The sequence below is a fragment of the Macaca fascicularis genome, chromosome 8 (assembly GCF_037993035.2).
Source record: "Macaca fascicularis isolate 582-1 chromosome 8, T2T-MFA8v1.1".
NCBI classification, from domain to species: domain Eukaryota; kingdom Metazoa; phylum Chordata; class Mammalia; order Primates; family Cercopithecidae; genus Macaca; species Macaca fascicularis.
Window position 1 is genome coordinate 110,563,822 of NC_088382.1, and position 25,633 is coordinate 110,589,454.

The 25,633-nt window shown below is 42.5% G+C and overlaps 1 protein-coding gene across 7 annotated transcripts in view; it reads right to left on the bottom strand.

The window, feature by feature from the left end:
* The window catches only part of YWHAZ (tyrosine 3-monooxygenase/tryptophan 5-monooxygenase activation protein zeta), a 35,095-nt gene extending 17,713 nt beyond the window's left edge, over positions 1 to 17,382 (bottom strand). The window contains exons 1-3 of one of the 7 annotated variants that reach the window (XM_015455086.4): positions 17,269 to 17,382; positions 16,836 to 17,046; positions 12,598 to 12,902 (exon numbers count right to left, since the gene is read on the bottom strand). In XM_015455086.4, the coding sequence (XP_015310572.1) occupies positions 12,598 to 12,891 (294 nt within the window). In that variant the 5' untranslated portion in view covers positions 12,892 to 12,902; positions 16,836 to 17,046; positions 17,269 to 17,382. Of the gene's footprint in view, positions 1 to 12,597; positions 12,903 to 14,405; positions 16,060 to 16,835; positions 17,047 to 17,268 lie in introns of those variants that run through there. The other 6 variants (XM_005563818.5, XM_015455085.4, XM_005563820.5 and 3 more) reach the window with 6 other exon arrangements.
* Between the last annotated feature and the right edge of the window lie 8,251 nt (positions 17,383 to 25,633).

The window sequence follows — 25,633 nt, forward strand, 5'->3', positions numbered from 1 at the left end:
TTTCCCACCCCACCACTATCCCTTACATTTCTTTAAATTCAAGATCACTTTTTTTTCTTAAAAGAGAATCAGAGAATTTATACACTAAGGGTCCTTAGACCAACCACCAAAATTATGAACAAGAACTCAATCATGAAGTATTTGTACATTTACCTCAGCCCTGAAGAACAGCCACCCTGCCACTATACACTCAAACCACCGTGCTATGTGCTGCGATTTGGGCTTGCCAACTAGAACACAAGAAGCCAACTAATGAAAATAAATTCCAAAGAAAATTACAAGTTATGGAGCTGGGATCATATTTTCCCCTTTGAAGAAGCAACCTATTCAGTATAAATAGACACAGCTTATTTAAAAAGTACTTGGGCAAAATAGTTTGTAACCTTTGACAAAGTAATAATAATCATAAGGCATACATCTTTAAAAAAAATTCAATGGGTATTTTGCACCATGGGGTGTGTTTTCAGAAGTCCTAACAGCATAATGCACTATCTAAATACAATTGGTTAATTAATAGGACACCACCATGCGCCTCCTAATATAATGCACTGAGGAGGACACCCTATCACTTCAAGGGATTCTCACCAAAAACTCGCAACCTAAATTTAATCATGAAAAATCACAAGACAGGCTGGGCACAGTGGCTCACTCCTTGGGAGGTTAAGGCGGCCAGATCACTTGAGGTCAGGAGTTTGAGATCAGTCTGGCCTGGCCAACATGGTGAAACCCTGTCTCTACTAAAAATACAAAAATTAGCTGGGCATGGTGGCGGGTGCCTGTAATTCCACCTACTGGGGAGGCTGAGGCAGGTGAATCGCTTGAATCTGGGAGGCAGAGGTTGCAAAGTGAGCTGGGATAGCGCGCCACTACAGTCCAGCCTGGGGGACAGAGTGAGACTCCATCTCAAAAAAACAAACAAACAAACAAAAAAACAAAAAAAAGAATCACCAAACTGAAACTGAGAGACATTCTACAAAATAACCAGCCAGTACTCTTGAAAATCAAGTGCCAAAATCATTAGCGGCAAAGACTAAAAAAAGACTGATCCACGTTAAAGGAGAGTAAGGAGACATGTAATCAAAATGCAAAGTGTGATTCTGGATGGAATTCTGGAGCAAAAATAGCAAATTACAATAAAACAATTTGCTAAATTTAATTAAAATCTATAGGTTACATAATAGTTTATCATTTATTTTTATCAATTTCCTGATTTTAATAATTATAGTGTAATTAATAACATCTGGACAATCTGGAAAAATATATGAAAAACTCTTCATATTTTTCCAACCTCTTTCTAAATCAGAAATTATTTCAAAATGAAAAGTTAATACATTTTAAAGAAGTCCCTTTTAATTGTCTTTATTTCTGAAAGATATCCTTTTTCATACCCTTTTTACGCTCGTTTTTTTTTTCAAATTTCCTTATGTGGCTGATACTACTTTTGTATTTAGGAGAGTAGTAGTACAAAAACAATGATACATTTGTAAAGAAAAATATGTGGGGTGGAGGAGAAAGTTCTCATCTAGTCTTAAAAGAGTATTTGACCTACTGGTCCTAATATTAAATTTAATTTGCACAAAGGTAATTAGACATTAAGTGTCATTAGCAAATAGCAAATACCCCCAGAATATCAAAGCAAAACAATCAACCTCTAATGAGACATTTATGAACTGAAATTTGCGAACACAGCTGGGCTAACTTTGACATGATCTCACCAAATATGTGAGTGGGAGAAAGATCCATCAAGCCTCCATAACCCATTCCTCTGTTTCAGATTGTACTGTCATGGCTGTCTTCCAAAACAACAAACGAAGAGAGAAACATTAGGACATAGACATGCCTGCTTTCATACAAAGCATACACACATCAAAAGTTAAAAGGTTGAGGTAGCAAGTAACTGAGGCACAAGAGCCCTCAAAAGTGATTCTCAGTAAGTACAGCACCCTAAATATAGTCTAAAACAAAAATCGGCCGGGTGCAGTGACTCACACCGGTAATTCCAGCACTTTGGGAGGCCAAGGCGGGCGGATGATCTGAGGGCAGATGATCTGATGTCCAGAGTTCGAGACCAGCCCGACCAACATGGAGAAACCCCATCTCTACTAAAAATACAAAATTAGCTGGGTGTGGTGGCGCATGCCTCTAATCCCAGGAAGCTGAGGCAGGAGAATCGTTTAAACCCGGGAGGCAGAGGTTGCAGTGAGCCAAGATTGTGCCATTGCACTCCAGCCTGCGCAACAAGAGTCAAACTCCATCTCAAACAAGAACACTCCACTGTTTTCAATGAAATTAAAGTCATTAATTTTGTTATTCTGACAACTCCTCATCCTCCCCTACAAACCAAGTATCTTGATGGCAGATTAAATGTTATGTTTCAATCTACAATAAGGTGATACTATATTAAGGGACTACAAATATTAATGCTTACTGTATGACCTCATGAACCCCTGAGCTGCAGTGTCTTGATCTGTTAAAATGAAAAGGCTAGATCAGATGTCCCTTCAAACCCTAAATTCAATAAGTCTATGAATTTTTTGCATATTTAAACACATTCTACAAATCTATAAATATAAAACTCCCAGTTTGTATTACTCAATTTAAAAACTCACAAAAATACCCCACAAATGTCATTTTAATAACATCCTCATTAATAGGAAATTTAATTCCAACTCTTCAGCATAGTGTAGTTCAAATTTCTAATCTTGTACAATTCTCTTGTGCAGAGATAATTTTCCTATAATTTTTATTCTGTAGAGCCACTGGGCCTTGTATAATTGCTAGATCTCTTAAAATTTTGAAAAGAAATCATGCAAGAAGCCAGTAATCTGTCACACATTACAGGCCCAGAGATTTGGAAATTAATCTCTTACTCCCCCTTGTGGCTAGAGTGGCTTCCATTCTTTGATTTGCAATTTCCTCACTTGCTTTCAACCAACCAATTAGAAAAGTGCTCCACCAAAAATGCTAATGATTAGGAGATGTTAATAAAATAAGTCTTTGTAGACATTTTGACTTGAAATTCTTACCTTTCTATGCAATGTGGCCTAACAGAGTAAGATTTTAGACTGTGAACTTATGTTCTATGAATAAGGTCATCTATAAGCAGGCTTGTGCCCAAGCACTTAACGCATTTTCCATTAATAGATGGCAAATCTGCATTTTTAATCAACAAGAAATCTGGCAAACCAAAAGTATATTATCCCTGATGTTTAAGAACTGTTAAAGCCAGCCTAAAACTTCATTATTCAATGTAATTCCTGTAAGAGAGTAGCTGCTCCCTGATATTTACCCCAAAACAAAAGATACCTGCACTAAACAATGCTGATAGAAAGCCCGGACTGTTCTAAAACTTTTTTTTTTTTTTTTTAATCAACTGGGTGAAAGGGCTAGCAAGAAGCAGGAATAAAAACTGCTTAACTAGCCGGGCGCGGTGGCTCACGCCTGTAATCCCAGCACGAGGGATCACTCCTGATCACGAGGTCAGGAGATCGAGACCATCCTGGCTAACACGGTGAAACCCCGTCTCTACTAAAAATACAAAAAATTAGCCAGATGTGGTGGCGGGCGCCTGTAGTCCCAGCTTCTTGGGAGGCTGAGGCAGGAGAATAGCATGAACCCGGGAGGTGGAGCTTGCAGTGAGCCGAGATTGTGCCACTGCACTCCAGTCTGGGCAACTGAGCAAGACTCCGTCTCAAAAAAACAAACAAACAAACAAAAAAACCCTGCTAAATTAAATCAGGTTCAGAGAACGGTCTCCCTCCAAATCATGAATGCTAGCAAAATAATCCTAGAAGGAATCAGCGTTTTAAGAACATCTGAGGTTGGGTGTGGTGGCTCACACCTGTAATCCCGCTTTGGAAGGCTGAGGTGGGTGGATCATCTGAGGTCAGGAGTTCAAGACCTGCCTTACCAACATGCAGAAACCCTGTCTCTACTAAAAATATAAAAATTAGCTGGGTGTGGTGGTGCATGCCTATAATCCCAGCTACTTGGGAGGCTGAGGCAGGAGAATCGCTTGACCCAGGAGGCGGAGGCTGTGGTGAGCCAAGATCACGCCATTGTACTCTAGCCTGGGCAACAAGAGTGAAAACTCCATCTCAAAAAGAAAAAAAAAAAGAACATCTGAACATCTGAAAACAAATTTTGAAATGTTGCTCCTAAAGATTCAAAGTGAAATACTAGGCTGGGTGCAGTGGCTCATGACTGCAATCCCAGCACTTTGGGAGGCCAAGGTAGGCGCATCACGAGGTGAGGAGATCAAGATCATCCTGGCTAACACAGTGAAATCCTGTCTCTAGTAAAAATACAAAAAAATCAGCCAGGTGTGGTGGCGGGCGCCTGTAGTTCCAGCTACTTGGGAAGCTGAGGCAGGAGAATGGCATGAACCTGGGAGGCGGAGCTTGCAGTGAGCCAAGATGAGGTGGAGCTTGCAGTGAGCCAAGATCACGCCACTGCACTCCAGCCTCAGCAACAGAGTGAGACTCCGTCTCAAAAAAAAAAAAAAAAAAAAGTGAAACACTAACAAGTATCAAAAAGAACTTAGGTATAAACTTAAAAATTATTGACACTCTCACTGAAGGCTTTCCTCTTCTCCCCTCCCCCAGGATCTAGGCCTGGGCTGAAGTTTCTCACAAACCAAGGCCCAATTTACCATTATTTCCCTCACAATGCTTTTTGTTGGTGGTGGTTGTGGTAGTTAAAACGCCTCATTTTTCATAGGGCTTTTTAGCTTGTATGTGCACACTATGTATTATGGATAAACTACATAGGGGGACTATATTTTATCAGCCCCTTTTTAAAAACGGCTAAAGACCAGCTTTTCCATGTTCAATGAATTTGCAGTACTTTTCCCTCTTTGATTTGTATTATTTGTGCACGTCTATTTCCCTCTCCAGACTGAATAGCAGGGCTTTTACATTGATTTTTGTAATAGCACAGCGCTTATAAAATAGCAAGTTGTCATCCCTAAATAAAAAATTTCAGCTTTCTAAAGTTCTCTTAAATTTAATCCAAAATTTATAAATCAAACCACAATAAAGTGATATCAGAGGTACAAAAGGTAAAGCAGTGTATTTGCTATTTAACACCACCACAGGGGTGTGTTAATTCAACAATTTCCCCAAAACATCCTAGAGATAGATAGTATTATTCCCATTTTGAAGACGTAGAAACAGTAAGAGAAATGCAGTAAAACTTACCCCAAATCATACGAATCAAAAATTCAAAAAGTCTGCATGGCCCATGCTAACTTTTATCACCTCTCTTTAAGTAAGGCAGTATACGCTTTAGTATCCTTTATTTTTCGAAATGTTACACAGGGATATGTTTAAAGTTTTATCTCTGCTCCAATTAAAAAAAAAGAGCCTGATGATAGTCCTCCATTAGATGGCAACAATCAAAGGGCAACTGTGAAGGAAAAGTCGTTACTCTTACAAAAAGCGGGCTGCTTGAGTTGTCTTATTTCCAAACATCTTCCAAACACAATGCTAAAGGACTCATCAAATTGATGAATTGAGAACTTGCCTGTTCTAGGCAAGAACTACAGCTTGCCTATATAACACTACCCTCAACTGCCAATTCCACAGAATCACATTTTAAGTAGGTATTTTGCATAATATTTTCATTAAGTTTCTCTTGGTTGAATGTGGTCCAAATATGTCATTCTAAACTCTGGACAATGTTTATTACGTTTTAAGGAGCAAAAAAATTATAAGCTGAGTGTTCGTTAAGCCTTGGATCAACAAATAGGTCTTTCTCAGAAAAGCATTTGTAATTAATCACTTAGATGAGAAACATTCTGCATACCACTGGGTTCCTTGATATAACGCTAATTTCTAAAAAACTCTAGATCCCTAAAATTGTTTGCAAGTTAGAAATTAACTGCCACTAAAAAACATTTCTAGGCCGGGTACGGTGGCTCACGCCTGTAATCCCAGCACTTCGGGAAGTTGAGGTGGGTGGATCACCTGAGGTCAGGAGTTCAAGAGCAGCCTGGCCAACATGGTGAAACCCCATCTCTACTAAAAATACAAAAATTAGCCGGGCATCATGGTGGATGCCTGTAGTCCCAAGTACCTGGGAGGCTGAGGGAGAATCGCTTGAACCCGGAAGGTGGAGGCTGCAGTGAGGCGAGATCATGCCACTGCACTCCAGCCTGGGCGACAGGGTGAGACTCTTGTCTCAGAAAACAACAATGACAAAAAACAAAAAACAAAAAAAACCTTCCCAACTCATTAAACAATTCAAATAAAATACTAATACAACAAAAATTGGGCAGTCCCTGCAAATTTAATGCAGTAATCTTTCTTAGATTTTAAAATTCAACACATGCATACAGGCCAACCCATTAAGCAAATCTTATGTTGGTCTGCTTAACTTTATAGATTAATACTTGGCTGAAACTATCTTTACATTCTTTTATCTGTTGTTACCACTGTAAGCATTTTTATTTGGGGAAGAAAGGAACTTTCACAACAAATCCTGTCAAAAGAAATCCATAAGAGTTTACATGCTGAAACGTTTTAATAACCTATCCAATGTAAACAAAAGGGCAGGTGTCACACAAAATGATCTTACTGATACTAAGTCAGCTATATTCATCCACATGGCTTTGGTGCCTGAAGATCCACGTTATTAGAAAAGACTGGCAATAGAAAAACAACTAGTGAAATCTGCCAATATGTAAAACTCTATCCTGCACTACACTACTACTTCTATCACATTATACCTTACCAGAAAACAAAACTAGATCAATAACAACTGCTATTGCACAGTAAATTTCACAGATATAAGCTTTTCATAATTACAGTGAATTACTGACTAGAGAACAAGTGAATGATCGGTTACATAGAAATACACATAATAAAAAAGAGAGAACTGCTAATATGGTGGCCAAGCACACCATTCTTCCCACACCAAAATTTAAATTTGTGCCATCTAAATATATCAAAGCATATATACTTCGATATGTACTTTACAAATACACAAATGTTTTCAAGGAGAATAGAGCCAATCTTCTGATGCTGAAAGATATTCTTTTATGGCAGAAACCCTCAGGCCATAAAGATGGTAATTAGCAATGGTTTGTAACAGGGACAGTGAGAAGACCAAACTAAAGCTAAAAGCCTCTTGCAGGGAATTCTGGCAAGGATCAAGCAAATAGATGGAATGAAATCAGCGTTTCAGAAAGATGAAAATAAGAAATATATGCAATAGAGAACTGAAAAGGAAAAGTAAGAGTAACAAGTCCAAGTGAATGACCACAAGCAGCAGTAAAAAGTTGTTTATAATTTAGCTTTTGTCCATTAAGAGCACATCAAGTTTATCCTTACAGTATCATTTTCCTATTTGGCAATGTACACTTTTCCAAGTATAACCCTGGGAACTATACAATTCAGCATGAATGTAAAAGATAGGGAACCAATGATATGGGAAACATCAACAGCTTGTAATCTGAAAATTAAGTCAAAGTTGAGTCCAGCATGTCATGTGATTAAGTCTAGAAAACATGCTAAAATTGGGTAGTTATAAAGGACAGGCAGTTTCAAAAGGAAGAGGAACACTGGCTTTGAGTATATAGAAACTGACAGCAGTTCTAAGGCCCCTAAAACCTTGAGCAGTGTTTATTCTCTGTGTAAAACTGTCAGAGTAAAGCAAAAGCTATGGGAACTAGGATGAAATCACAATAGGGAACCAGAATTCTACAAAAAATTCTAAGAAACTTATTAGAATTTCAATAAACTGTATGCTAAGTTTTAAAACTTACTTGATACCAGAACATCCGTCATTTTGACTTAAAAATTCTCTCTCACACACACTTCAATATAAATATGCCAAGAGTAACTTATTTTGGAATCAAAAATTTGTGAAATTAATCCATAAGTCCAATGACATTTAATTCAGTATTATAAAGGCAGAGCTAGTTTCCCTTCCCATCAAACAACAAAGGCCTCTCTACCTTTCCATTCCCTTTATTTTCATCATTTCCACTTCATATACCTCAGACTTTTTGTATTTGTACAAATATGTCACTGGGTGTGGCACTTCGCATTTTTTAAAAAATGAACTTTATTACCAAAGACACTGTACAGGCCAGGTGCAGTCGCTCACGACTGTAATCCCAGCACTTTGGGAGCCCGAGGTGGGCGGATCACAGGGTCAGGAGATCGAGACCATCCTGGCTAACATGGTGAAACCCCGCCTCTACTAAAAATACAATACACTTAGCAGGTGTGGTGGCAGGCACCTGTAGTCCCAGCTACTCGGGAGGCTGAGGCAGGAGAATGGTGTGAGCCCAGGAGGCGGAGCTTGCCGTGAGCCGAGATCACGCCACTACACTCCAGACTGGGCGACAAAGTGAGACTCTGTCTCAAAAAAAAAAAAAAAACACTGTCCTATTTCTTCCTTCCTGGGACCACAGAACTTGAATTTATACTTCGAAACATACCAAAACCACGAAGACATGTAAATATACAGTATATCTTAATAAAATAAAATAGTAACAATAGATATAACACTACAGAGTTCTTTGGAGAAGGCCTTATTTTCCAATGAGCTGCCTAGTGATTTGCATCTTAAAAACTACACAGCAGTTTTTAAAGCCCAAGGCATGTAATAATATATTCAGACTACAAGGGACTCAAAAACTACTTGCTTTCTTATCTTATTTCTGTTTAATGGTAGTTCTGTGGGCTGGAGATAAAAATCGGTGCCCCATAACCACAACTTAAAATTGCTCTGAGCAAATAAAAATGTAGAGCAGCAATAAAATAGAACTCAGTCGAATTAACTGAATCACTATTAAGATTACTGAACTGCAGTTGCCAACTGTTATGAATGTTAGACACACAATTTTATACTGCTTCCTGTCGTAGACTTCCTATAAAGTCATTCTTTGCCTATAGCAGTGGATTTTAAATTTTAAAATGAAATCTTTGAAAATCTGATGGTTGGCATGGACCTTCTGCCCCAGAAAAATGCACAATCTTAAAGGCTTCGTCCATCTTCTAAATTCCATTCATGGACTATGAGTTAAGAGACCCCTGCACTATTACAGGCAGGCTCACACTTTTAAATAGAACTGAAAAGCTAAGATAAACAGGACACAAAAGGTAGTCAAGGTGCTTTACCTCTCATTCCCCACAACCCTGGGGGATGAGAATTATTCCTATTTAATTGAGCTTAGTTTTCTCAGAGGGACTGAGTGATTTCCTCAGGCCATGCATCTATTAAATGGTAAAACTAGTTTGATTCAGTATCTTGAGCTCCATTATTCACCTCGACATACTTCTTTGAGTTTGAAATAGTCTTCCTAGACTGTGTTTCCTTGGTATTCATTTCATCAAGTGCAAGATAAAAACTACCCAATTTTTGGCTGCCATCTTTCAGGTTTAAAGAGGTGCTAGTGTTGAGTCCCTCCCCAACTACCAAGAGAGTTTCTGTCTAAGCATCTGGCAGGAAAGGCAGATTGCATTAGTTCACATATTGCAGTTTCAAATTAACACATGGAAGAGAAGAACTCGAAGTTCTTTTACATAATGAAAAGTCCACCTTGTGAAGAACGTGCCAGTGACCACTTTCCACGGTAATGCTCTATTAACTCTTGTAATAAGCAACATGGTCCAAGCTCTTTGCTTATTAAATGGTTAAACAATTGATAAATACATGTAACCAAAATGGGTTACTAAAAAGTTCTTCAGAAAAACTCAGAACGTTGGAGATTAGCTGCTTTTTGTAGGAAGAGTATATTTTCATAGCTATTATAAAATAGGTGCTCAATATAAAAAATCTGGTTATCACTAATGCCACCAGCCAATACCATTAATTCTGCAAAGGGATTACCTGCTTATTTTTCTCAAATTAAAGTGTGTGTATATATATATGTATATGTGTATATACATATATATATCTCAAAGCCCAGAAAAGGCTGGAGTAATAAAAAATTATAATTGATTTTTTTATCATGTAAGATCTCAAATATATAATTTAAAATATTTTTAATAATCATTAAGTAACAATGATTCAAAAACTTTCTCTAGTAGAAATACCAGTTCTGCTACACTTTATTCTTCCATTTCACTAAAAAGGGGAAAAGGAATTTTATGCAATGTTTCCAGAGTCGATGTGACCTATTTGAAATAGATGGTAGGAAAAAGAAGCCTATTATCTGTAAATATCAAATTTTCCCAAGCAGAAAAAGAAAAAGCCAGGGAAATTTTGCAGTGCTGCTGACCTAATTCTATCCTTTCTCAAAAGAAGCCTTTCTGCTTGTTTAACAAATATTTGAGCATCTACTACACGTTCTGAGTATGCAAAGATCACTAAGTCTTACTCTTAAAAAGACTAAGGCTGGAAGCCAAAGCTTGTTTAGAATTCTCTTCGAACCCACTTGTATAGTAAAGAAAACTCTCATTCATCCAAACTTTCAAAGTATAAATACCATAGACTTTTTAAGAAGCCAGTGCTATTCTAGAGGGTAACGATGTGAGTAGGGACCAGAATCAAACTCCTTAATAATCATAACAACAAGAAGCTATTAATATTAAGAGATTATCTTGTCATCCTCATCTACTGGTTCTATGCAAAAAATTTTTCTTGATAAGGAAACCAAAGGGAAGCATAGTCAAAACTGCTACAAGTTGGGCCAGACATGGTGGCTCACCCCTGTAATCCCAGCACTTTGGGAGGCTGAGGTGAGTGGATCACCTGAGGTTGGGAGTTAGACCTGACCTGGTTACCAGCCTGGCCAACAAGGTGAAACCCTATCTCTACTAAAAATACAAAAATTAGCTGGGCGTGGTGGCGCACGCCCTGTAATTCCAACTACTAGGGAGGTCAAGGCAGAAGAATTGCTTGAACACGGGAGGCTGAGGTTGCAGTGAGCTAAGATCATGCCATTGCACTCAAGCCTGGGCAACAAGAGCAAAACTCAGTCTCAAAAGAAACACAAAAAAACAAACCTGCTACAAGTCTTTTCCCAGGAGAAGACTCACAATGACAGGAACTTTTATACTTTGTATATGGAAAACATGCACATACCTACCTGGTATTGCAAATAAGCGTGTTATTAAAAGGTAAATGTCACATTCCTTTTTATTCCTAAAGTTGACTTTTGTCTTAAGGGAAATGTTAACTTGTAACATATCCTTTGAAGCCCAAATAAAAACTTTTTGATCAAGTGTAACACCAGACTGAACAAAACTGAGTTACACTTACACAGATATTAGTAAGGAGAGCAAGGAAAAAAAAAAAAAAAAACCCAATACATTTTTTATTATAGGAAAAAAATCACATTTTCAAAATTTAAATATTCTTACTACCTTAGCAAAATCACAAGATAGGTATTTGTCACTTGGCCTCAATAAAAGCAAGATATTCCTTTTTTCAACTTAGATACAAATAACAGCTATCATTGTAAAGGTTTCAATAAGAACAACAAAAAAAAAGCCCCAAGACAGATGTCTCATTGAGTTTGTGATTGTGAACCCAAATAAGCATGTTTTAAAAAATCACTATTATTTTAAAAGACAGTGTCAAGTATCATTTGAGAAAAATACAGTTTAGGAACTGATGCTATTCCATTAGTAAATACAAGTGTAAAGAAATGATAGCATCATCACAACTGTAACAAAAACCCCAAACCCACAACCACATCAGACATTATCCTATTGCTCATTACAGTACTTCTTCCATATAAATAAGGTTCATATAGTAAGTAACACACCTGGATTTCCATACTGAGTCCCACATTCAGTAACCTGTCCAGAAAAATCGCGATGCTGCTGCCCCTCTTTGTATATCAGAGTCCTGCCATACTGATTAAGTGTAACCATTTAGCAAAATCACTTTAAATATTATTCGAAAAACTGCCAGCTTGGATTTTCTACTAGTTTATCCTCAAATTTAAACTATTCTTGATCAAAAAGCCCTACTTTGTATGACAGATTAAAATTAACCAAAATGTAGTTTAATCATTTTAAGCGCAGTGCTTCAACACAGTAGGTACTGAATACTTAAAATACTCGATTCAAACTGGAAAAATCAAGCTTGAGTTATTCATAACCTTTCATCATGGTTGCGAGTGTTCAAAATTTATTTTCAAGAATTCAATGCAGGAAAGAGGTTTCATAGTCGTGACGCCAGAGTTTTCTGCATGGCTGACTCATTACATTAACATTATAGCGGCTAATCCTGAGAAGAGTACTATTTCTACAATCAGTATCCTATTACATCTCTCTTACATAAAATATGTAAAATTCCTTTATCCATAGATGTACATTTAAGATAACCAGCTATAGAGCTACCACAAATGTTCTAACCATAAGTAAAGCAGTAATACTATTAGTTTATCTTTTCAATAATACTAAAGTGTGTTATTTTTAAAACTGAACTGTTTCATCATCATTATTACAATTACTTTACATACACATATCTATAATTGTCTTAACATCTTTTTAGTTATGACACCATGAAGACTTTTAAATCTGAACACACAATGTTTAGAAGGAAAAGATAAACCGAAGAAAACGTTGAGAGTAATGTAACTGATACTCATAGGAACCTTACAGTATAATGAAGCCAGATTCAATTGATTCTCACCAGTACATCATTGCAGATATCTCTTAGCTCCGTCTCAATTTTCTCTCTGTATTCTCGAGCCATCTGCTGTTTTTTCTCAGCACCTTCCGTCTTTTGTTCAATACTTGAGACGACCCTCCAAGATGACCTACGGGCTCCTACAACATTTTTATAAGCAACTGAGAGAAGATTCCTCTCCTCATTGGATAATTCAGCTCCTTGCTCAGTTACAGACTTCATGCAGGCTGCCATGTCATCATATCGCTCAGCCTGCTCGGCCAGTTTGGCCTTCTGAACCAGCTCATTTTTATCCATGACTGGATGTTCTGCAGGGGGGAAAAAAGGAGTATTTAAAATTTTTCCCATCAAAATAAACAGACTCAAAATTATACCTGTGGTAAATGAGTTTTTTAAACCTGAAATCTAACTGCCTGTGGAAGACTGTTCACATGAAGAATTAAAATGCAGCTTCACAAAAGGATAGTCAGAAAAGGAAAAAAAATTCAGCATACTCAGCATCAGAGGTAAACTTTCAGCCATTAACACATCAGTGTAGCAAAACTAAAATTTGTCCATTAGATACAGATTTCACATGTCAAAATTACTTTCAAAAGCTGCCTCAAAAACTTACCCCAATCTTACTTGACCAAAATCTCAACTCATTTCCAATACCACTAAGTGATCTGAAATTAAGCAGCTTTTCTTCCATAGTAAAAGCATTGTTTACAGAGAACATCTGGATTTCTATCATATTTCCAGAATCATAATTCTTGTCAGTTTAACTCATGTCTTTTTACTTTCATAATACTTTCGTCAGGAGTGATTAAATTTTAGTTTTAGTGTTACCCCCACCCCAAACCTACTAGATCTCTGCAACATTTGCCAGCCAATAATAGCATAACAATTTGGGGGGAGGAATGACCAAACTGTTTGTTTTCAGATATTTTGAGTATAAATCCACCACAAAGGATCAATATCTGACCCTAATGCCTCAACTCCTTATCTTGTTATATGTCCACATGCTTTAAAAATATCCACAAGTCATGGCACTTCAACTCTTACTGTGAGTACTAGAATATATCACGTTGGAAGTACTTGATTTACAAGTGTTTCCAATGTCATTGCTCCAGTTGAAATGTAGAAGTGCTGCATTTTGCGTCTAGCTGTCATACTGTAATTGGATGTTATCACTCAAGCTGTTCTTCACCATGACTATCCACCTAATTCTCTTTCCCTCGCGTTTTAGTTTCCTAGACCTTTTCTATTTACCTCAGCTACATTTTTCTGGAAAGATATCCTTTGGCAAGTTGGCAAACAGCACAAAGATACTAATCCACACAGCGATACCACACCAAAAAAAAAAACGACTTTAGAGAAAAATATACACCCTGAATGAAGTGCACTTTTAAATTAGGTGAACGGAAGAGTTCACCTTGGAAGCTGACTCTCGAATATTAATCATCTTTTGCCTTCCCAGGGAAATCTCACAGTATTTTTTTAACTAAATGAGAACAGGTCCCCACATTTTAAACAAATTACTTAGCCACTTTGGATACAAGGTACTGGCTCAATACGTAAACTATTTAACCTTTATGACGGCATTATTTTCCTCAGGTGTCTAAATTACTAATTTTTCCCTTAGGATCTCAGAAACAGTCTCTGGTTAATTCTGCTTCTAATGAAAAATGATTTAAACCAGTACAAAGGATTCTCTACCCAATCACTTCGGTACAAGAGGAAGTGGATAAGGTTTCTCACACAGTAATGAGTGCTCCAAGGCCTCGCCTCTACACTGCGGGCAGGACTCACCGCACCCATTTAACCCTTACCTGACTTGAGACGTCGACTACGGCGAAACGAAAACCGGCAGACCCGGACTTTAAAGTGAAAATCCTCCGGTCCACTTATCCGCAACCACCCCCCTCCAGGCTCCGCCCAAGTCGGAGCCTCCGCTCAAGTCCCCGACTCTCCTTTGTCATGGCGGATCTGTGTCAGGGAGCCCAACCTACTGCAGAGTGTTAATTCCCCCCTCCTCCGACCGAAGCCAGAGGGAGGAGCAGCCCGCGCCCCCGCCCAAGCCGTGGCGCGGCGGGTGGGGGGGAGCGAAGCCGCCCGACCCCGGGGCAGAGACGCCACAGCCGCCCGCAGAAGCGGAACCACTACCAGCCCCGCCACGGACACACCCCGCTCTCCCACCCAGCGCCTTCCCCGCCACCGATCAGCGCCGATGCCCGTGTACAGCGTCTCTAAGGGACCGACAGCTGCAGGTGGGGGAGGGGACGAGAGCCACACCCAGCAGAGCGGGCCACCAGCGGCTATGCTCAGGGTCACCCGCCCCCAAAGCAGGATATGCGTCCCCAAACCGAGCGCAGGGAACCTCCAGTTCTAGTCCATCACGCACGGAAGCCGACGGCGGGCTCCCCACCCCGCTCTCTACCCCCACCTGGACTCGCAGCCCCCGTCCGCACCTCCTCCGCCCGTTCGAAAGGAGCAAAAAAAGTCAGACCCATCCCCCACCCCCACCAGGAAATTTCAAGTCCTTCCTCCCACCGCGGAGCCCACGAAATTCAGCTCTAGGTCGCAGGAGAGCCCCACCCCAAAACCTCACCCCGCAGTGTGCTCCCCCTCGCGCCGGCGCGCGGCCTCGCCCCGGTCTACCTGGCGGGCGCCGCCGTGCCAGGCCTGGGCTCCGGCCCGCTCTCGGCCAGGCCTTTCCCTCGCTCCTGGATCCCCGAGGCCCCCGGCCCCTCCCCGCCGCGCCGCCGCCTCCCGGGGTGGGGGAGGGCCGGGTCCCGCCGCCGCAGCGCCCAGCGCAGAGGCTGCGCGAGGGGGAGGGGGGCGGGGGAGGGGAAGGAGGGGGCGGCCGAGGGAGAGAAGAGGGGGCGGCCTCACCTGCGCCACTGCGATGCCCGCCGCCGCCGCCGAGTCATTATCTCGGGCGGAAGCGAGAAGGGCGACGAGGGAGGGGGTGGGAGCCCGCAGAGACAAGGGTGGGGACGGATCGCGGCCGGCGGCGCCCCGGCCATGCCTCGTCCACCTTTGGGAGCCGGCGACAGGGGGATCCCCAGGGATCTCGCGTGTGGGCGCCCTCCCCACCCCCGGGAGCAGGACGGGGGAGCGAGCACCGATCGGCGCCGGGGCGTCGATGCGGAAGCAAGGAGTCGGAGGCGGCCGCTAGCCGCCCGCCCGAACTCAGCGGAAGAGGAGCCGCCGCCCGTGTCCGCTGAGGAGACTCCGCCTCAGCCCGGCGCCGCCACCGCGGGGCTAGTGGGGATGAGAGGACGGAGCGAGGACGGCTCCCACGCGTTCGGAAGGCTGGCCTGGGACAGGAAGGAGCGGGGCGCGGCGGCGGCCAGGTTCCTCACCTGTGTCCGGAGTGGGTGGTGGCGGCGGACAGACAGGGGCTCAGCAGTCTCTGGGCGGCGGCGGCAGCAGCAGCGGCGAGGCTGAGACTCTGTCCCTGGATCTCGCTGCTCACAGGCTACAGCCGCTCCGCAGACACGGGGTTTCCTCCAATCACCAGCCCCGGCAGCAGGGGCACCACACGCACGATGACGTCAAACGCTGCTATGGCAACCGTTGATTGGTGCCCACAGCGATCTGGGCCCCGCGCAACCGCCGCTCCCCGGCGCGCGTCTTGCCCGCCCGCGCTGGAGGGCGAGCGGAGGCGCGTGCGTCCTCGCCCGCAGCCGCCACTTCTCCCACCCCGCTCGGCTCCCAGCTCCTCTACGCTTGTCCCGAGTGCACCTAGGCAGGAAGCTTTTTTTTTCTTTTCCCGCAAACCCCCCCACTCCTCGCCTTCCCCTTGGGTCCCCGACGCCCTCTCTCTCCCTCTCCCCTGTGGCCTCCGCCGGTCCACTCTTCCTCTCAGCCTGTGGGAAGGCGCTCTCTCCCTACCCCCACCTTAGCTTTCGCTCAGGCCGTCTGCGCTTGCCCCAGTCACTCCCTCTGGAAGGGGCTCCCGTTCAGCAACATCCGGGACCTTTCACATCCCCCCACCTCTCCCCGAGGCCCGGCCCGCCCCGCCCCGCCCTCCGTGCTTCGCGGTAGTAACTGCCCCGGGGCCGTCCCCGGGCAGGATGACGAGGGTGGCTCGGCGGCTCCGGCATTGTGATCAGGACTTGCGGGGTGGGGGCCGGGCGCGGTCGCACGGCAAGGGAGGGTTGTGTGTGGTGCGCTCCCCCCGCCCCCCCGCCGCTCCCCTTGCCCGGAGGGGCGCGCGGCCCCTCCCGGTCTCCCTCCCGCCGCCGCGGCTTTACCTGCTGGCTTGGGGGAAGCGGCCCTAGACCTTTTATGGCTCGGAAACGGGAGTGAGGCGTCCAGCCCGAGTGTGGCTGAGTGATGGGGAGGCGTTCCAATCGAGAGCTCGGGATCTGCGCTCGGTGACTGCCCGAGGGGACAATGGGTGGGCGCCGAGGTGGGGACGAGATGGGCCGGGCCGGGCCGGGCGGAGCCGGCGGGAGGTGAGGCCTGGAAGGAGGCGCGTCCGCTTTAGGGAAGCCAGAGTTCCGAGGGGAAAGGACAACCTTCTCTGGCGGAGGGCTGGAGCTGGTCCTGGCAGCCTTGACCCGGAGACAGGCAGTCAGGCGTGACCGCACGGACCCGTTTCTCGTAGGCTAGGTTTTCCTACCCAAATAAAGCTTTCACGTGAAGACCTCATACTGCAGTGACTTAACACATGACTATCATTACCTTTTTGTCTCCTAGAAGCAAGGTTTGAGGGACGTCGTAGTCCCCAGGGTTCCAGCTGGCGGTGGGAGTGGACCACGGGCCGGGTGATGAGCGAGGACAGTAGCCCGGAAGAAGGGGAAGGAGAAGGGCGGAAATTGCAGGTGCCTGAACGGGTAGGGCCTCCGCCCAGTTGACTTAAGGAAGTTCAGAGAGAAACATTCACAGTGCGCTGCCCCTTCACTCTTTAAATGTGTTCGGGCTAAGAAAAGGTTAGTGCCTGGATGACCTGCAAAACCACTTGCAACAGTCATAGAGACTGTACGGTTAGCAATGAGAGCGCTTGGAACTCTTTATTTTACCCTTGTGTAAACTCCTCATTGATTCTTCCAACGTATCTTTATTGAGCTTCATTTAGCCCCATGTTCTCTACAGAATTTAGTTTCTCAGTAGTAGACACGAAATGACTGAGTCCTCGCTCTTCCAGTACATTGTCTTTCTTGCATAATACAGTGGACCACAAAGCTGCTCTACAAATTACTTTTTGCTTGACATGACAGCTGGCATTTAGATAGTACAGACCAGAAAGAGAGTTTCCAGTGACCAGTTCCATTTCAGTGGGTTTTTTGTTGTTGTTTTTCACAAGCTGCCAAATCACAAATTCATGGTAGGTTAAATAGATGAACAAATTGGAGTTTTATTTCTGAGATGTTAGGGTCAACTAGCTTTGACTCTCAAGTAAATTCTTTTTAGGGCGTGACTCACTTAAAATGACTAATATTTCAAAAGCTATTTTTTTTAACAGTTTTTTCCAGTTTTGTGGTAGGCACCAGAAATTTGACAGAGGATACTAAGTTAAACGTTTTTTAAAATGGAAATTCATGTTTCTTTAATGTCTCAAATATATGTCTATGTAGCGTGTATGCCTTTTGTTTCAGAGGAGGTTAAGGGGTTTCTCTATAAATTGTGAGTTTAGGAAAGAAAGAGCTAAGTTAGGTTTTTGCCTCATGCTTTAATAGAAAGGCATTTTTTAGCGCAACAATAGGCACTGTTAGGTTTTACGTACTCAAGTCAACGTGTCTGCACAATAAAGATACAATGAAGCTGCAAGAAAGGAACAGGGGATGTTATGAAAGTCCTGAGGAAAAGATCTTTCAAGAAATAAGGAATAACCTATGGCATACAGAGCAGAATAAATAGAACCTATGAACCCTGGGAACGTTGCTGGAGACTTTCACTAATACCCTGACCTGTTTTATTTTCTTCAATGCGCAACTCTTACCTCACTCAAGTTGGTTAACCTCTATGTGCTTTGATAGCCACGGCAATAAAATACTGGCAACAAAAACACTTAACTCATTAGGTGATGCTGAGGATTAAACGAATATACACATACGTATATTTCTTACACAGAGTTACCTAGCTATTATTCATTTGTAAATGGATATATCTGATTGATATCTCTAGTGTTCAAAGGATTGTAAAGATAAAATGAAACTATTCTTTTTGATTTTTAGGGAACTTCAGTAACAGAAAGAAACCACATTTTTAAAGTATCTTTTAGAAGTAGAAATGCCTATTTGTGTTTCTCAGTGCTAATGAGACATGAGTGATGAGAGTAAATATTGATTCATTCCTCTATAGGGGACTGCAATGATCTCGTCAGAGCTATACATCAATATATAATGCTATACATTAAAATGAGAAAAAGGCCAGGCACAGTGGTTCACTCTTGTTATCTCAGCACTTTGGGAGGCTGAGGGAGGCAGATGGCTTGAGTCCAGGGATTCAAGACCAGTCTGGGCAACATGGCAAAACCCCTTCTCTACAAAAAGTAGCTGGGCATGGTGGCATGGGCCTGCGGTCCCAGCTACTGGGGAGGCTGAGGTGGGAGGATCATTTGAGCCTGGAAGGTAGAGGCTGCAGTTAGCTGTGATTGTGCCACTGCACTACAGCCTGGGCAGCAAAGTGAGACCCTATCTCAAAAATAAAATACTAAAATGGGACAAGAGTTCAAGTAAATTAGCACAAGTCCATCACTCCAATTGGGAAAACATCTCCACGGATGGACACTATTGATGATGTAGCAGTTATATGATATTTTAAGTGTAATCACAATGCTATCAGACTATAATTTCACTTCACCGTGTTTCATTTGGAGAAATGCAGCATAATGCAGAAGGTTTTGCAGCAGAACAGGGACTAAATCTTGGTTTGTCATTCGGAACTGTGTGACCTTAGGTTTCTGAATTGGACATACTAATTTCCAATCCCATTAGGTTGCTGCAGTGATTTCATGAGAAAGTAAGGAAAGGGCTACCTACATGTAGTACACCAGATCATGCATATCTATTGTTGAAATAATCTGCAGTTAGTGGCAGAGACAAGCTAGCTATTCACCAAACCCATTTTTCTCCTCCTGCAGCCACAGTTAGACTCCATTGCCCATTCCCCTTTGCAATTACATGTGGCCATGTTACTGAGTGCTAGCTAATGGGGTATGACCGCAGGCATGTGCTCCATTGCAGGCTTGGCCCATAAAAGTCTCCCTGTTTGAATGTTCATTCCATCCCTGTTTTTCTGGCTGAATGGAGAGGATTCCCAGGCCTTAGAGGCGGGTGAGGTCATAAAATGAAGACAGCCTGGGTCCCTGGAAGCCTATGAAAGCCTTCCCCAATCATTTTGGAGTTTACTGAGGGATAACTTCTATTTTTAGGCCACCGCAATTGAGAGTTTATCTGTTAAAATAGCACTGTAATGTCTGTGAAAGTAATTGGCAAATCTAGAATATGGGAAGGTTTTTTTTTTTTAATGAAAGAAAAGGGGAGGAAAAATGAGAGTAAGAAAAGGGAAACTGATCTTTCGATAAAAGGCAGTTGAAAGAAATACAGGGCAAGTGCAGTGGCTCACGCTTGTAATCCCAGGTCTTTGGGAGGCTGAGGCGGATGGATCGCTTGAGCCCAGGGGTAGGAGACCAGCCTGGGCAACGTGGTGAAACCCTGTCAATACAAAAAATATGCAAAATTAGCCGGGTGTGTGTGCCTGTAAATCCAGCTACTTGGGGGGCTGAGGCGGGAGGATCGATCACTTGAGCCTGGGTGACAGACTGACACCCTGTCTCAAAAAGAAAAAAAAAAAAAAGAAAAATGTAAGTATTCTCAACTATTCTGTTGACCTCTAGGATGACCCTAGAGAAGTAATATTTCCTCACTTAATTCTAAATCAATTTAATAGTCTCACTACTTACTTTTTACTTTATTTGATACCATCTTCTACTATATTAGCCTTGTTTTTGTTAAAAAAAAAAAAAAAAGTATTTTAAACCCATACCTATTAACTCGATTCCTACACTGCAGACTCTAGCCTTATGTTCTATGGTACTTTGGTGACAGACTGGGTTTTTTTTGCATCCTGCTTTTAAAAAACAAGAAGGCCATGCTGTTGGAGGATCACTTGGGCCCAGGAGTTCTGGGCTGTAAGTGTGCTATGCCAACATTTAGCATCAACATAATGACCCCCTGGGAGTGGAAGAACCCCAGGTTGCCTAAGGAGGAGTAAACTTCTGCAGGTCAGAAATGGGACAGATCCAAACTCCTGTGCTAATTCTTAGTGGGATCGTGCCTATGTATAGCCGCACTGCACTCCAGCCTGGGCAACACAGTGAGACCCTGTCTCTCTCTCTTTTTTTTTTTTTTCCAGAATGGAGTCTCGCTCTGTCACCCAGGCTGGAGTGCAGTGGCGCGTTCTCAGCTCACTGCTACCTGCACCTCCCGAGTTCAGGCGATTCTCCTGTCTCAGCCTCCGGAGTAGCTAGGATTACAGGTGTGTCCCACCACACCTGGCTAATTTTTTGTATTTTTAGTAGAGACTGGGTTTTACCGTGTTAGCCAGGATGATCTCAATCTCCTGACCTCGTGATCCGCCCGCCTCGGCCTCCCAAAGTGCTGGAATTACAGGCGTGAGCCACCACATCTGGCCGAGACCTTGTCTCTTTAGAAAAAAAAGAAAGCCATGCTGACTGTGAGGTCTCACTTCATACATGTCATGAAGCACTTAATGTGGACTCACTGGTCGGAGATCATGCTAGTCGCTGGTGATAAAGTTGGATAAGTCATGGATCTTCCCTAAAGGAGCTCACAGTCTAGGGGCAGGGACACACTAAATACAGTTACAGTGCAGCACGGTGAGGTAAGGGCTAATGGAGGTAAGCAAATTATGCTTTAAGAAATCTGAGCTGGCAGGGCACGGTGGCTCACGCCTGTAATCCCAGCACTTTGGGAGGCCAAGGCGGGTGGATCACGAGGTCAGGAGATCCAGACCATTCAGGCTAACACGGTGAAACCCCGTTGCTACCAAAAATACAAAAAAATTAGGCGGGCATGGTGGTGGGCGCCTGTAGTCCCAGCTACTCAGGAGGCTGAGGCAGGAGAATGGCATGAGCCCAGGAGGCGGAGCTTGCAGTGAGCCGAGATCCGGCCACTGCACTCCAGCCTGGGCAACAGAGCAAGACTCCGCCTCAAAAAAAAAAAAAAAATTTGAGCTATGAGCACCAACTATCCATGGAGAGTTTAAGGTTCCCTACAAAAACTCACTCATCTTACAGATTACTGATGTGGTTATCACCAGAGGCAATTTTGCTTTCTTCATTGCATGTTAAATTTTGCAGTTAAATTTTTAGTTTCCTTACATCCTTACCATATAGGTCACTCTTTGATAGATACCATATGTTCTCACACCTATTAAGATCACAAACAGACATTTTCTAAAGTTTTCCTATTTTCCTATAATCATTTTCAGATACCCGCTTTTCCTTAGACTCTTCAGATGGTGTCCTATTTCCTTGTACTCCAGAATTTTTGGTAGCTGTTACGTTGTGGTGGTGATTATTTTTCTGTTATATGTCAATGAGGGAAATTTCCAGTCTCCAAGTTGGCCAACCAACAGATAAAATTTCCATTGCTTCTCTTTACTGTTCTCTTGAAAACTGTTCTAAAGTTGTAGGAGGGTACAAGTACGTACTTTCTTGCCCAAATTCTGGAATCCAGCTGACATTTACATTCATCGCGTGTTTAGCGGATGCCATGACAAGATCTTCCCCTGACCCAATTGTCCAGTTGTCTGCAGTGAGGGGAATTTATGTTGTCAAGAATCAGAGGCTATCTATGGTTCTTTCATCAGCTGTGATTATAAATGGAAAAACTACACATTTGAACACTGTCAGCTGTCAGTGTGTTTCAGAGTCTCACTCTATCGTCCAAGCTGGAGTACAGCGGCACTATTATAGCTCACTGTGGTCTTGATCTCCTGGGCTCAAGTGATACTCCTGTCTTAGTCTCCTGAGTAGCTGGGACTACAGGCGCACACTACAATGCCTGGCTAATTTTTAAATTGTTTTGTAGAGATGCAGGTCTTGCTGTGTTGCCCAGGCTGGTCTCAAACTCCTGGGCTCAAGTGATCCTCCCGCCTCAGCCTCTCAAAGTGCTGGGATTACAGGTGTGAGCCACTGTGCCCAGCCCACCACAGTTTTTAACCAGCCACCTGCCAGGCCTTTGTATTTCTGTTGTGCGTTCTCTGGGATTTGTAAATTCTGATTGAATAATAATTTGAAGGCTTAAATTCTTTCCTATCAACTTTGTTTTCTTTTTCAGAGGATAAAGTATCCATAGTAGAGTTTCTGAGTTTGGCCTCCTCTATGCTGTAGTCAATGGAAATTCCACCCAGACTCTTGCAAATGGTTGACTCTTATTTTTCAAAAACTCATGATATTTTAATGGAAAGATGGGAAAGGTTATAGCAAGAACCTTAGCTTGACACCGTTTTAACATCTTAACCCTTAAGTCTTCAGTCAATTGTATTTTGTACTGTATTATATTTTTACATGTTGTAAGCACAGGTCAATAATTTGATGTTAAGCATTAGGAATAGCTTTTGGAAGTTACTGTTGAGATTAGTGGTACAGAAATAAAGGTTCTGGGTTTTTTTGTTTTTTTTGAGACACAGTCTTGCTCTGTCGCCCAGGCTGGAGTGCAGTGGTGCAGTCTGGGCTCACTGCAACCTCCGCCTCCTGGATTCAACGAATTATCCTACCTCCACCTCCCAAGTAGCTGGGATGACAGGTGTGTGCCATGACACACAGCTAATTTTTGTATTTTTAGTAGAGATGGGGTTTCACCATGTTGGCCAGGCTGGTCTCGAACTCCTGACCTCAGGTGATCCGCCCACGTCAGCCTCCCAAAGTGCTGGGATTACAGGCGTGAGCCACCGTGCCGGCAGTGCTCGTGTATATACTTACCAGAAATTCTGTTTCAATTCAGAAATCACTTCTGTAGAGGTACTCATACATTTTAAGAAAAATAAGAAAAGGTACGGGTATTACGTGTCTGTTCAACCAGTGAGGCTTGCCACCACATGACACCTCCTTGAGGTGGGTAGAGGCAGGGGGAGCTCACAGTTTCAAAAGTGTGCTTATTTACAATTCAAAAGTGATCAGTTTACAATTCAAACAGCCATCACACCTCATGAAAAGGTCAGAAGAATTTGTCCCTTTCTAGCCTGTATTTGAGTCCCAAATACTCAAGAATAAGCACAGTGAACCCTGGAATTCATTAAAGGTTTAAAATGCAGTAAAGATGCATATATATCGGCAGAAAAAAATTGTTCCCCACCCTCCAACCCCCAGCAAAACAGGCATCTGGAAAAGGAATAAAGGCAATGTGAATTTCTGGCAGTTTTCTTGGGGCCTGATACACAACTTTTCCTGGACCTAAGAGCAGAATTTCTGTATTCTAGCTTCCTTGGTCTTTATTTGGGACAATTGCTTTTAACTTAAAACTATTTTTAGTTTTTGGTTTTTTTTGTTTGTTTTTTTAATCATAAGGGGTCTTGCTATGTTACCCAGACTGGTCTGGAACTACTGGGCTTAATTTATCCTCCCCTCTAGGCCTCCCATAGTGCTGGGATTACAGGCATGAGCCACATTGCCTGGCCTAAAACTTTTTTAGGAGGACTCACCACACTTTCTTAGCCATGAAATTGTCAGGAATCCCTGAAATATTTCAATATTCCAGTGATTGATATGAAACGTAATCCAAACTCACTCTGTAAGAAATGAGATGGTTATTCTGGGTAAATCAAATCCATGTTTTTGACATGATTACTTTTCACACAGTTAATGCCTCACTTATTTGTTAAACATGGATTTTTCAGTCAGGCTAATACATTTGGTAGGCTTCAGGCTAGGACAATTAAAAAACTGATTGAGTAAAAATGGTAGGACCATCCTAATTGATAACTAACAGGAAAAGAACAGGACACGTGCTGAATTTTCTCTAAACAAAGCACTATTTGTCAAAAGTTCTAAGCAATCTACAAGATGAGGTCACCTTTCTTTTGTGACTTTTCTGTCACAGCAGTAGCACCTAGCAATAGCTTATGCATGCAAACAGCATAAATAAGTTAACATATATCAGGTAGGCAGCATCTGTAGATACGAGAGAGCAGGGATTGGAGACAGTATGAAGATCAAGCTTTAGAAAGAACAGTTAACCCCAAGCTGCTGACAAAGAAGGTTTGATTGTTTTATTGCAGTTATTTGAGAGTCAGAGGTCAGGGAGAAGTGGCTGTTGGACTTGACCTGAGAATAAAGGGAATACCAAATCCAGGGAAAGCACCTAATAATACCTACTGGAAAGAGACAGAATAGAGATCACATTTCCTGATGAGGTCTTGGTTATGACATTCTACTGTTCTTTGCTGGAACATCTCATGGGCCTTTCTAGAAGAACCAATAAATAATGTCAGGACCAGGGGATGCAAGAATGTCAGTAAAATGTTTGATGACACCTTGGAATATTATGTCTTTTAAAAAACAACACCATCATTGGATTTGGGTTCTGGAAAAACCACATGCATGCTTTCATTCACATGGTCATTGAATAGATGTTCATTGAATAGCTGTTTAAATGCCAGAAGTTACAGGTATTGAGTTTGAAAAGATGAAAGCAAAAAAAAGACACTTCGGGGCTACCTTAGAGTGACATTTGCAGTGAGAGGACAAGTATACAGTCATCCCTCAGTATCCATGGGGATTGATTTCAGGACTCCTCTGTGATACCAAAATCCATGGATGCTCAAGCCCCCTATGTAAAATGGTGTAGTATTTGTATATAATCTATGCATATGTTCCCATATATACTTGAAATCATCTCGATATTACTGATAGTAATGAATACAATGTAAATACTATGTAAATAGTAGTTATACTGTATTGTTTAGGGAATAATGACAAGAAAGAAGTCTGTCCATATTCAGTACAGATGCAATTTTGTTTTTGAATATTTTTGATTCTTGGTTGGTTGAATCCATGGATGCAGAACTGGTGGATATGGAG